At 41.3% G+C, this 12340-nt stretch overlaps 1 protein-coding gene across 2 annotated transcripts; it reads right to left on the bottom strand.

The window, feature by feature from the left end:
• Positions 1–514: 514 nt before the first annotated feature.
• Positions 515–12308, bottom strand: myrfl (myelin regulatory factor like). Of its 2 annotated transcripts, XM_079454852.1 has the most exons (27): positions 12170–12308; positions 8613–8691; positions 7722–7794; positions 7571–7632; positions 7281–7497; positions 7099–7202; positions 6627–6753; positions 6340–6535; positions 6168–6244; positions 5905–6015; positions 5018–5111; positions 4588–4788; positions 4383–4491; positions 4186–4295; positions 3936–4108; positions 3811–3856; positions 3646–3734; positions 3509–3568; positions 3382–3440; positions 3165–3299; positions 3045–3092; positions 1992–2076; positions 1844–1918; positions 1574–1682; positions 1371–1445; positions 1176–1254; positions 515–743 (listed from the first exon to the last, which is right to left on the bottom strand). In XM_079454852.1, the coding sequence occupies exons 2-27, from the start codon at positions 8686–8688 to the stop codon at positions 655–657; spliced, it is 2679 nt and encodes an 892-aa protein (XP_079310978.1). In that variant the 5' UTR covers positions 8689–8691; positions 12170–12308; the 3' UTR covers positions 515–654. The 2 variants fall into 2 exon arrangements, with proteins under 2 accessions (XP_079310978.1, XP_079310979.1); XM_079454853.1 differs by lacking the exon at positions 515–743 and having other exon boundaries at positions 1019–1254; positions 8613–8694.
• Between the last annotated feature and the right edge of the window lie 32 nt (positions 12309–12340).

Below are 12340 nucleotides of genomic sequence, written 5' to 3'. Positions count from 1 at the left end.
GCCCATCTGAAATCTGGCTTCCAGCTCAATTTGTGGTCTCTCAAGCGTGGTGCTCTTGACTAAGTGTGTGTAGAAGAGGAGTAAATCTCCCCAACCTTCATTCATTGGATTATTCCCTGTTGTCGGATCATCAACATAATTCTCCAACATCTTACCATCAATCAACTCATCAGGAAATGGATTCCTCTGAAGTGAGGATGGCGTTGCTTAACCTAAAATCAATCTCAAACAAGACATTTGCAATTAACGAACAATTGATCTCAAGAGTTGGACGTGACCCGAATAATCCAGATAGCACAGGTACGTCTGTCAGATGTCTACTAAACATCAGCTGTGAAAAAACATTTGCTAAAGATCTTAGAAAGAGCGGTTTTACATCCATTCTAAATCACACACATCTATATGACATCTGCAGCAGACGTCTCAGAGACGCATTACAGATCTATCCAAAACATATGTCTTGCAGATGTAAATGCAGACATCACAGATGTCTCCCAGATGTATGTGTGCTCTCAGTGAAGACGGCAAATGTTCTTTAGACTACTTGAAAAAACATCCGTTTGTTTTTATGTTGGAAACTGGAGACCGTTTTCTCTTATAAACTCTTGTTATCTGTAAATAGAGTTCATGAATGAAAACAGCATCACTCATCTGTCAGCTCATTGTCCACTTTATTTGCGTGGCTGAATAAGTCATCGTAACAATATGAGTTTTGCACAGACACACACACACACACACACACACTGTTCGTACAACAGTCTAATCTAATCTTCTAAATCAACTCAGTGTGAGTTCTAGAATCTCAACATCATCCATGTGACGTCTTCATTGTTGGCGTTTAATATTGAAATCAAGCACGTGTCATCATGAGTACTGTCATATAAATATAAGCTCACTTCTAAAAACATCATAATAACTTCTGAATCATCTGCATCCACAAATACAAAACAAATCAAAGGAATAAAAGTTCCTTCCTGCGGAGTTAAACATGATTTATGCTGTCAAAGCATTGCTGGAACAGTCCAAACCTCACTCTTCTCTCTCATGTGTGTGTGATTCAGTGTTTACAGCAGATTTTCTTTTGGAAAACAAGAAACTATATATGCATAAACGCAAACACATTTTTTTAAATGTCGCTCAGTTGTGTTTGTGTGTGTGTGTGTGTTATCAGTCACAGCGGCGGAAGAAGTGCAGCTGATAGTCGGTGAATAAGAACTCAGCGTAGTTTGGGTCGGTGCTACAGTTGGCCAAACCCTGCGAGAGACAAACACATCATCATCATTATTCTGTTTCATTCTTCTGTGACCGTTATCATTTCTCAAGTCACATTAAAATGAAATGAATCTCGTAAAGATGCGAACACGACTCACAGCGACGGCGACCCGGAAGTGATAAGAAGAGCGGTAATGATTGGCGGCGGCCAGAGTCCATTTATGAACGTAACCCTACAGAAACAAAAACACATAGTTCTTCACATAGATCTTATCCAACACATGGACGGGGACTCTGGGGGCGGGGCTAGCGCTCTGAAGTGGGCGTGTTTCAGTCAGGTGAGGTGATGTGGAGAATGTACCTGTGTGTTGAGAGCCGTGTTGGACTTCAGGCCGCTGTGCTCCAGTACAGAATAACACTGCTCTCTCTCATCGTATGAACACAAATACATCACCAACAGCTCATCTGTGCTGCTCACACACACACAACATTACACTAACAGCTGCGAGAGCTCAATAAGACACTTAGTGAGGAAAGATGTTCTCTCTGTGAAAAACTCAAAATGACACTTTTGAATACCTAAAACATGTGAGATGTTTAGACATATACACTGCATGTGTGCGTCACTCACGTGATCTGGAGGGTGATGGGCATGTTGGGTGGGATGTGTTTACTGAGGGGGATGAGGTAACTGTACTTTCCCTTCCTACAATCACAAACATCATGATCAGGATCATCGTTTGATGACAGAGCCTATGATGATGAGGAGCGACACGTACCCATAGTCATGTGTGTCACAGTACTGCTGATCGATCGTCTGTAGGTTCTGTGTGATGATGATGGAGCGGATGGTTGTGTTTTTCCCTGTCAAAAACACAGAGATCATTCACAGCTATTACACATGAGGGGTCAGGCAATGGTGACAGAATTTTGGATCTGTGTGCGCATGTAAACATAGACCCGGGCGAAGTAGAGGTGCTGCAGCCCCCCCTGGAGTCGAGCGAAAGAAAAACTTAGTGTCAAATATAAATTTAAAAATGTTTTATCGACTTTTTTTATTTGTTCTTTTCAATGTCTATATTAGTTGAAAACATGAAGGAATTTACTGTAAAAGCAAAGCCACAATGACATCATAAAAGTCTTGTGACGTCACGGCATTCGTGAGTGAAGGTCAAGTGTCACGAGCGGTGCTGTTGTCCAAATGTTGTACAAATTCAGAGTTTTTTTAGGGACAGTCTGGACATTACTGTCCTCATGCGGGACTTCATCAGCATCAATCCCGAAATAAAGGCCACATGCAGGCCTGGAGAAATGACATTTGAGAATGTGGCTGAAAGGTCTACAGTCAGTCAGCCGCCATACGGTGTTGAGTTGTGTTTAATCATGTGAATGGTTGGTTTGCCCATTGTTAATTGTAGATTGATGTTAAGCTGCCACCGCTATAGGCTATAGGCAATCATGTCTTTTATTATAATGTCTTATTTATTCTCTGTACAGCTGTTCTCTGGTCAACTTTGCTTGTGTAAAGCGCTTAATCAAATAAAGTTGGATTGGTTAGGCGTCTGGATAGTGAGACTATTTCACAAAAAGTTTATTATTACTTAAGACCAACTTCAACTTCCTGCATTAAAAAAGCCAGATTTGCAGGTATGATTTGAATTTTGCACAATTCCTAGAATTCTACGCTGAAATTGGAGCCCTGCTTCAGCTCACAGCACCCCCTGCATGAAGAAAGCCATTTAAAAGTGTTCAGTGTGTCAGTCTTTGAAAAATGATTATGAAGACCCAAATGAAAGTGAGTTTACAAATGTTGTAAAACCGGATGGACTTACAGTCTGTGGAGTTTTTTAGTATCTCTGGCAGTTTCTCCATCCACTCCTCTGAAAGACAATCACATGATTTTTCAAGATGACAACAGAAACTTATTTTAATCCCATGGCAAATAAAAACACCTTTCTCAGCTCTTCTGTGATTGGTGGCTGTGGATGATGTTAGATCAGAAGGACAGCAGTAGATGTCATCTGAATAGAAGACGTCGGAGAAGTCGATGTCTGGAGGCCAGGGAGCGGGAGGAGATGTGGCCGACGCTGTACACACATTCAGCACATGAACACACGTCATGATCTGATGAAGCAACACTAAACACCACTGAAGTGCGTGAAGAGGCACCTGTCGTGAGTTGCGTTTCTGTGGTGGTGAACGGCGGCACGATGTCACTGCTGTTGAGACTGTACAAACACATGAAGCGTTCAGGAGACAAACACAGAGAACAAGAGATAAAGATGACAATGTGTACCTGCTGTTGAAGTCCACGTCTTCTAACGTCAACATGTAGAGAGCCGTTATAGAGATGACACTGGGAATAAAGAGGCAGAAAGACATGAGTTCTAGATGTTTCGGATGTGATGTGATGGAGATGGAGTGAGGCCTCACCACACAGCCATGGTGGTCACCAGCATGATGATACTGGCCTGAAACATTCGATGCCGAAGACACCACTGATATCTCTCACAGCAGTCCCTCTACAACACAAAACACAACTCATGTCAACACATCTGTGCGTGTGTCGATTGATGATGATGATGATGATGCACGTACTGTAGATGATGAGGTCTTCTGCGCAGGACGTGTCACGTGGCTCTTTCTGTCACACAGATGTTTCAGTGCTTCAGTACATGAACACATTAATCATGAATGAAAACTCGAGTGAGATAAATACGGACCCTGCTTCATTAGCTTTGGTGTTAGATGAGTTACTGGAGCGCAGGCTGCCGAGCCTCTTCAGTTTGGCCAGACGACTGTTCCACACCTCCAGCTCTTGAATGCGAGTCTCCAGATTGTCAGTGAGTTTACACAACTGCTTCACAGCTCCCACGTTCTCCATGAAGATCTGCTCCTGCGAACACAACATCAGGTTCATTCATGGCTGCCGGACGATCGGTCGGAGAGAAACGTGTGAATGCACACACTGACTTTATCCACCATGAGGAAGTGAGGGATGGTTTCTCCGTTGACACACGTGACGTCACCCATCTCTCTGACCGCAGACGGCAGCAGCTCCTTCACTTCCTGTGCGATGATTCCTGAATGGAAAGAGAGAGCAGACGGACACGTTTCACTTCATCTCACCTTGGATTTCTGAACTCACGGACATGTGCGGCGTCTCATACCGGTTTCATGGACCTGATCAATTCCCATCCTGGAGGCGAATTCTGGTTTGTAGTCGTACTCGACGATCCTCATCTGTGTTATTCTCCTCAACTGCTCCGTCGAGTCCACCTACGACATTATCAAAAGCGTAGGATTGGATGTGACGTGACGGGTCCTTCACATCAGTTCTCAGTGTGTGTGTGTGTGTGTGTGTAACTGTTGTACCTCCTGAATGTTTTCTTTGGCTCTCCGGTCTGACGGGTGCATTACGTTGCCCATTATCTTGGCATTCCCACAGACCACTAAAGATTCATCGGGATTGTCCGTGTTGATGCCAATCCTGCCGTGACACACCACCGTCTCTGGATCTTGACCTCTTTGCCAAAGAACGTCAGTGTCATTCTCAAAGTGTCCGGGATTGGACGCCTTCAAACGAAGAGATCAAATTTCAACATCTCTGATGAAGAGATCTCCAGGGGGTTTGCTAATGTCGAAATGGTTGTTTTATGAATGATTGACAGTCCCGCACCAGGTTGAAATGTCAAAGGCTTCTGGTTTTGAGGATTTTGTTCATATCTGTTATTGCACGGCATGCAGGAATACTTGATTCTGTTTGGTCTGCGGTGTGTTTTGGAGGAGTTCAGTACACACTTACCCTGACGATGAGTCTCTCTGATACATTAGCGACCAGCAGAAAACTTTTCTCTTCACTCACGGTGGCATACAGACCAACAACCATCATGAAATATCTGACAAAAGAACAAACAAATAAAATACATCCCTGAAATTAAATTATATAAAACCTTAAATTGAAGAAAAATGACCCTATCATAATCTTGAACCTAACCCTTCCAGATGAGAATTGACTAAATTGACAAAACTACACAAGTCAAATCCTTAAATGTAAACTGAAATAATAAAACTAAAATCTGATTGTAATAGTGCTTGGGTGTGATTTTTATGCTCAGTGTAACAGTGTATTTTATAACAGCTAAGGGTTTTGTGGCACGACTCATTAAATCCCCGTAGCTGTTATAAAATGCACTGTAACACACTGCTTCAAATGGCTTATTGCTTTTATAAAGATGTTATGTTATGGTTACTCCATATGCGTAGCAAGGTTTCATAAAATAAAGTAAATGAAGTGATATTTAGGCTATGTAATGCGGTCAGCCATGTAAATGAGGGGATTCTTATTACGGCTTAGAACTCGGCTCAACTAATCAGAATCAAGGACCAGAACTAATCGTTTTATAAATAGAAATAAACCTACAATACACCTCAAGTAAGCACTATAAAGCCCAGCTGGGATTAGTACAGCATGTGCCAGTCCTAATGAAGATGGCCTGTGAGATACTGTTAACAGTCATAAATGATGCAGATGCACCAACAAACCGACAACTGCTGTCCACTGTCCATTTCATAATCTACATCTGTCATTACAGTCTTTAAATGGACAAAACCCAATGAACACCCGGATTTGCTTCTGTGTGTAACTACTGAATGTTTCACATAAGCGAGAGGGATGGATTGAACACAAACCTCTGGTCAGGATTGGGTTTGCCTTTTTTCCTCATGTTATTGGCCGTGGTCTCGCTGAAGTGAAGTCGGCTCAACGTTACCTTCGTGATTTTATCTCGGGGCAGCTGGACTCTGAAACAAACCACGTGAATCCATCTGTGAATCCATCTCTAACATTCTGCTGTCCCATCATGCGATCCTAACTCATCGACTGTCTGACCTCACGTGCACATCATGTAAGTGTGTGAGATTTAAGTTGGATTTGAACGGACGAGGACACTCACTTGACCGGCAGGAAAGGTTTCTTACTGCGGTCTGACTGAGACTGCTCGATAGTGATGAAGTGATTGTGTGCTTCCAGCTGAAGAAAACACAAAGGTCAAAGTTCACTCAAGAGAGTCGGTTTGTAGTGTTGTGTAGTTTAACTATGAGATGTTTCGTCAGTGCCGTCTGTACCTTGACCCCGAACACCTTCACGTGGAAACTTTCTACGGGCACTGGTCCGGCCGGGGTCTCCACGTAACTGGGATCTCCTAGCATTCCGATGTGAACGGTGACCTGGAAATGATTCTTCTTCTGACACACGAAAGCTTCATCGGCTGTGGAGTAACTGAAGCCTTTATCAGCGTCTACATGATAACCTGGAGGAGATCTACACAAACCACACACGCGCTCGTATGAGTTTAATCTTTAGCTTTCTGCTGGAGGACGGCTATGGGTGAAAAGTGTCGGTGGTCGCTTACAGAGCCTCAAACCTGCTGTTATAGAGCCGTGACCATGGGCCGGGCTGGTATCTGTCCCACGACAACAAGTGATGTCCACCGCCGTCGCTGTCAGAAGAGAACGCTTCGCATGCTCCTCGATCTCCACCTGAATACACACAAACCTCACTGACAGCGCTCGTGCAACCTCATCACCCTCATGTGGTTTGATGAATAAAGTCAATTTTGTCATGATTTTCTGAACATTTTTCTTGTCTTGTGAAGTAAATGTATTACATCATATTTGAGAAATACTTTAGGGAATTCTTTCATCATTAACTTAAAAGATTCTTTCTTCTTCAGAGCACACAAGAAGTGTTTGAAGGACAACTCTGAACACAAAAAAACCGCAGAGACATTTCTCGAAATATCTGCTTTTGAAGAAAGACTCACATACCACCATGAGGGGGAATAAATGATGCGTGTCGATAAACACATGTGATGTCATACTAACAGAATGTGGGTGGGGTCCAACGCGAGTCGCTCCACCTGCACGGCTCTGTGTTCCCATCCAGAGGATCTGAGCGTCTTCTCTTCTTATTCTCATGTGATATATGTCTGTTGAATCAAGTCAATATGCTAAACGAATCTTATTGTCATTTACATGCGTGCATTTGACTCTCGCACATCTCTTACCCGGGCTGTTGGTGTTGTTTGACGGTTGTGTATGTGTGAACGGGATCAGATGACAGGAGACCATCAGTGGATGTCATCTGTGCGCCGGGATGATGCTGAAGAGCGTAGAGAGCCGCTGAATCACGGCGCGACTCAGATGTGTTCACATACTGAGAAAGCGAATCACGGCCCACGTGAAGCGACGCGTCCCCCATCTGACCGCCGGGCCATCCTGAACCTGTGGACGTCACAAACGCTCTCATCTCCAGTCAGACACCACAGACGTCATGTGTGCAGATGAGAGATCTCACCTGGTATCTGTGGAGGAGAACTGCGCTCTGAGCACGAGTCCGGCGGGGATTCAGGTAACATACTGTACAAACAAAACATCCCATGACTTCACACTGAGCAGAAATGATTTGATTCAGGGGATTTGTGTCAACTGAAAAGTGTTGAACTCACAACGTGGCGTCGCTTTCATTGCTCAGGTACTGCTCCAAAAAACTGGTGTCCAACACACCGCTCGCATCCTCGCCTGAAACAACAACAAACAAGCAACACGTTTACATGCACTGGGACACCAATAGTTACTTTGGTTCCAGTCAACCAATGAAATGTTCTTTTCATTCGCATATATTATAATACAATATTTTTTAAATAGTTACAAAAATCTAAAGAGATCTGTTTTCAAACCTTTCATTTGATACAACTGATTTTGAAACGGAAGACTTGAGCTGAATCATGAAGTCAATAAGAGATCACAACAGATGTGTCGTCTGTTTGACACCTGAAGAAACATGTCTGCTCACTCCCTCCAGATGTTTCAATTTATTTCGTCTTTAGTCACAACATAATTCCCAAAGTGACATTTCACTCTTTCCACAGTTTTGATGAGTTCACTGTTATTGTAAGACGTGTGAGTGGAAACGCTTGACCTGTCGTGTATATGTACTGTATAGATTTCATGAGCATTGAAGTATTTTTCTCTTTTTACAGCTCTGTGGCCTTGAACTGTTGATGGTAAACGGTATGTGTGTGTGTAGATTACAGTCAGAGTTCAGTCATCATAAAGAACACACAACACTATCAACTCCACACTCTCTCATTTGAGAAGACATTTACATTTATGCATTTGGCAGATTCTTTTATCCAAAGCGACTTACATTGCATTATCCTATACATTTATACACAGGTATCTGCAATCCCCTGAGATCCAACACACAACCTTGTGTTATTAATGCAATGCTCTTACCACTAAGAGACAGGAAAGCTTATAGAAGAAATAACAGATATGAACGCACAAGATTATGTGTAAATGATGTGATATTTGTGTCTGTTTAAAGCCGATCTTACCGTTAAAGAACTGCTGCAGAGCTTCTCTTTCTCCCAGAACATCCATGGAGTCTTCAGCTGCTCTCCTCAAACTCATTCACTGCTGAAATCAACATTCATGTGTCAAACTAATACACAACTACACAAGAGTGAACTCTCTCTCTCTCTCTCTTTATATATATATATATATATATATATATATATATATATATACTGCACACACACACACACACACACACAAATAAGCACAATCATGTCTCGCTCATTTAAAGCAGGGGTCTGTCACTGGGGTCCGGGGGTGTTTATGCTTCTAGTGAGTTCTTCTCATTACAGTGCTTCATTTGTCACTTCTGGAATCTCTGAGGGGTTTTCTATCTAACTATTAAGATGTTTTGAAAAGGCGCACAAGAAAGCCTAAACGCAAACGGACATGCAAAAATTATCTTTTATTTTGTTTATAAGAGTTTGTCTTCCATCAAATGGCCGTTAAGGTGATGGAAACAGTTTATTGTCATAATGATGATGTTGTGAATATTTGTACATGTAAAACACCAAAAACACAGCCCTCAAAATTTCTGTAGAATTCAGAAGTTTAAATATATTTTTTCATAAAATTATAGTCTATTCTTAGCTTTGTATACTGTGCTAGGCTTTAATGGACTAGTTTGATGCACTTATGTATTTTGTTGCCTATGTTGTTATAATTGCTTCCAATGTTTCATCATCTGTAAGTCGCTTTGGATAAAAGCGTCTGCTAAAGACTAAATGTAAAATGTAAATTCAGTAAAATGTAAATGTAGTCTAAAATGAATAAATAGGCGGAATATTTGACAAAACAGATAAACAAAATGAAAGTGAAAAGCGTTGACAATATGCTGATGAGTTTGGTTCAGTTTGTGAGGCGCAGCGCTTCACATATAAGTTCAAAGAATGGAGATGACGGAGCACATCCTGTAAGTTTTCTTTATTGTGCAAAAGCACAATGTTTATTTATTTATTTATTTATTTAAAAGGGACAATGCATATGAATGAACATAGCTTTACAGCAATGTACATATGCCAAAATTAGCCCCCAGGCTATTTTACATTTGTAGTCCCTATGCAAAGTCATCAAACAATACCTAGGAAACACAGCTATAACATATAATTTAAACATGATTTGACTAAATTTAAACACACACACTTAACAGCAACGTATAGGAAATGACACAATTAGTAAACAGGACATCCAATATGGCATACTCATACATGACTGATACACACATATACACATACATAGTGGAGTGCTACTTAAAGTGCAGTGAGTGTGTTATCCATTTCTAGAAGTGGGGCATTAGCTCATCTAATGTTCTGTAGTGACATTATATATTGATATGACGGATATCAGAATCTTAAGCATTATTCCTGAAACACTATATGGGGAGGGATAAAGATGAGCTAATGCCCCAGCAGTATCACTGAAGTCGCAATCTGGCGGGGAGTCAAAATTGGGCACAACACCGGACCTTTACTGTATCTCACTTATTGAGCTATGTAATGCAGTATTGTTTGTAAAGATGTCATTAAATTGCTACAAATTAGGGGTGTAAAAAAACGATTAATCGAAAAAATAACACACGTTGTCTTTGTAACATACAGTTATGTTCAAAATAATAGCAGTCCAACATCACTTACCAGATCAGTCACTGGTAGAAATGATATTTCTATTTGGCAAATCCTTGACAAGTGTAGTAGAGTAATAGAAAACAAACAGACCCAACAGTCATGACATGCATGATGCTCATTCTGTGTAATTGAATCATTCATTGAAACAGGCGTGTTCACAATAACAGCAGCGTGGAGCTCAAATCATTCTGTGAAAACACTGCTGCTTTCAAGACGAAGGACTGTACATTTCTCTCTGAAAATCTGAGTCAAATGTGTCGTTCCAGACATTGTTCAGAAGAAAAGCGTACTTAAATAAAACATTGACTAAAGAGGGAAAAACATGGAGAAGTGCAGAAAATGAAAGGCTGCTCAGCTAAAATGATATCTGATGCATTAAAATGGCAACCAAAAGATAGACATGAAAGAAAACATAAAACTACCATTGGAATGGATGGAATAATGGACAAAATGGCGCAGATCAGCCAATGCTCAGCTCCAGGGTGATCAGAGAAAGTCTGATGTTAACTGTGAGTACTGGAACAAGGAGAAGACGCCTATGTGAAGCCAAGCTATCGCAAGAAGCCCCCTCAATGTCTCATTGTTGAAAAAACAACATGTGCTGAAGAGGTTACAGTCTGCCAAAGAACACATTGACTGACCTAAAGAGAAATGACTGATGAAAGCAAGCAAGATTGTTCTGTTCGGGTCTCGGGGTCGCAGACAGTTTGCCAGACGATCCCCAAAGATCAAGCATCATCATATGGGGAGGTTTCTCATACTATGGCGTTGGGCCTATTTATCAGATTCCGGGGATCACGTTTGAGTACATACTTATAGAGGTCTTGTTGCCTTATGCTGAAGAGGAAATGAGTGTTTCAACAAGACAAACACACCAGTAACTGAGCAGCATTATGGTTCCAGACCCACAAGATTAGTTTATGAAGTGACCAGCCCAATCTCCAGACCCTAATCCAACAGAGACCTTGTGGGGTGACATCGACAACACAAAAGCAGGACATGCAGAGGAACTGTGGTCTGTAGTGCAGTCGTTCTGAGCTGACAGAAGCTGCTCGACTACATGCAACACACATGTGGCTACACAACGAAATATTAGTTCAGTGATTCACAAGAACACTAAATCTTCAAGCATTTTTCATTTTATACAGTAAATGTTTAACATTTTCTTCTCTTTCTTCACAATAATAACAAATGTCATGCTTTATTCTTCGTGTTTTGGTTTAGTATAGAATGTGCAGTGTTCCCAACGCATTTGTGTATTGAAATAAAAGTTATTATAAGGATTTTGAGCTTTACTCACTTTTTAAACACACTGTTATTATTTTGAACACAACTGTATGTGGATATGTATTTTAGTAAGGGGGTCCCCACAAAAGGTTCATATTTGGAGGTCCCTGGCATCGTAAAGTTTGAAACCCCCGATCTAAAGGACATTTAAACTAATGTATCATCTCACACAAAGCAAGTGTAGTGAGAAACATATCCAATAATCAGATTATTAGATCTATCATAAAAACATGATATTATAACAGATCTCAATGATCATTTGTGTTGATGTTCAATCTCCCAAGAAAAGAAGCGTTTCAAGTACACAGTCGTCTACTACACTAAAAACAAGGAAGTGTACACTCGGTCTGCTCGTGGACTCAAGGTTTACTCTTATTACATGTTTAGAAACTAAAACGTTATTTGGTCTATTTAGTTCCAAGTAGCTACTCCTAAAATAACACTAGTACATTGATGACAGTATGCATGCTAGATGAAGCATACTTCAAATATACTTGAACTTTACCCAAGTACACTTGATTAAATGAGTTTGTGTGGAGAGACTGTTTTTGACAGAAATCATTTCATGGATGTGAATTGAAAGCCAAGAGAAGTGAATCACTACAGAAGAGTTAGGGTTAGTGTACCTGCGGCCTCTGCGCACTCGGCTGGAGTCCATCAGGAGAAATCCCACGATACCCTAAGTGTCTGAAAATCATCCACAATACACGGACATATATCTTCACAGAAAGAGTCTGCTTGAATGAAAATGGCCGTCGCCGAGACGTCAGGAGTGATGTGAACTTTGATCGATGACC

This window comes from Barbatula barbatula (assembly GCF_947034865.1).
Source record: "Barbatula barbatula genome assembly, chromosome: 4".
Taxonomy (NCBI): domain Eukaryota; kingdom Metazoa; phylum Chordata; class Actinopteri; order Cypriniformes; family Nemacheilidae; genus Barbatula; species Barbatula barbatula.
This window is presented reverse-complemented; position numbering and strand designations above follow the sequence as displayed.

Bases quoted from the DNA above. Each gene is read 5' to 3' on its own strand.
- myrfl (XM_079454852.1), bottom strand. From the start codon at position 8,688: ATGAGTTTGAGGAGAGCAGCTGAAGACTCCATGGATGTTCTGGGAGAA. The intron at 3,735-3,810 runs GTACGTGCATCA...TTTGTGTTGTAG, and splicing joins AGAAGACCTCATCATCTACA to AGGGACTGCTGTGAGAGATA. The intron at 3,300-3,381 runs GTGCCTCTTCAC...ATGTGTGTACAG, and splicing joins AGAAACGCAACTCACGACAG to CGTCGGCCACATCTCCTCCC.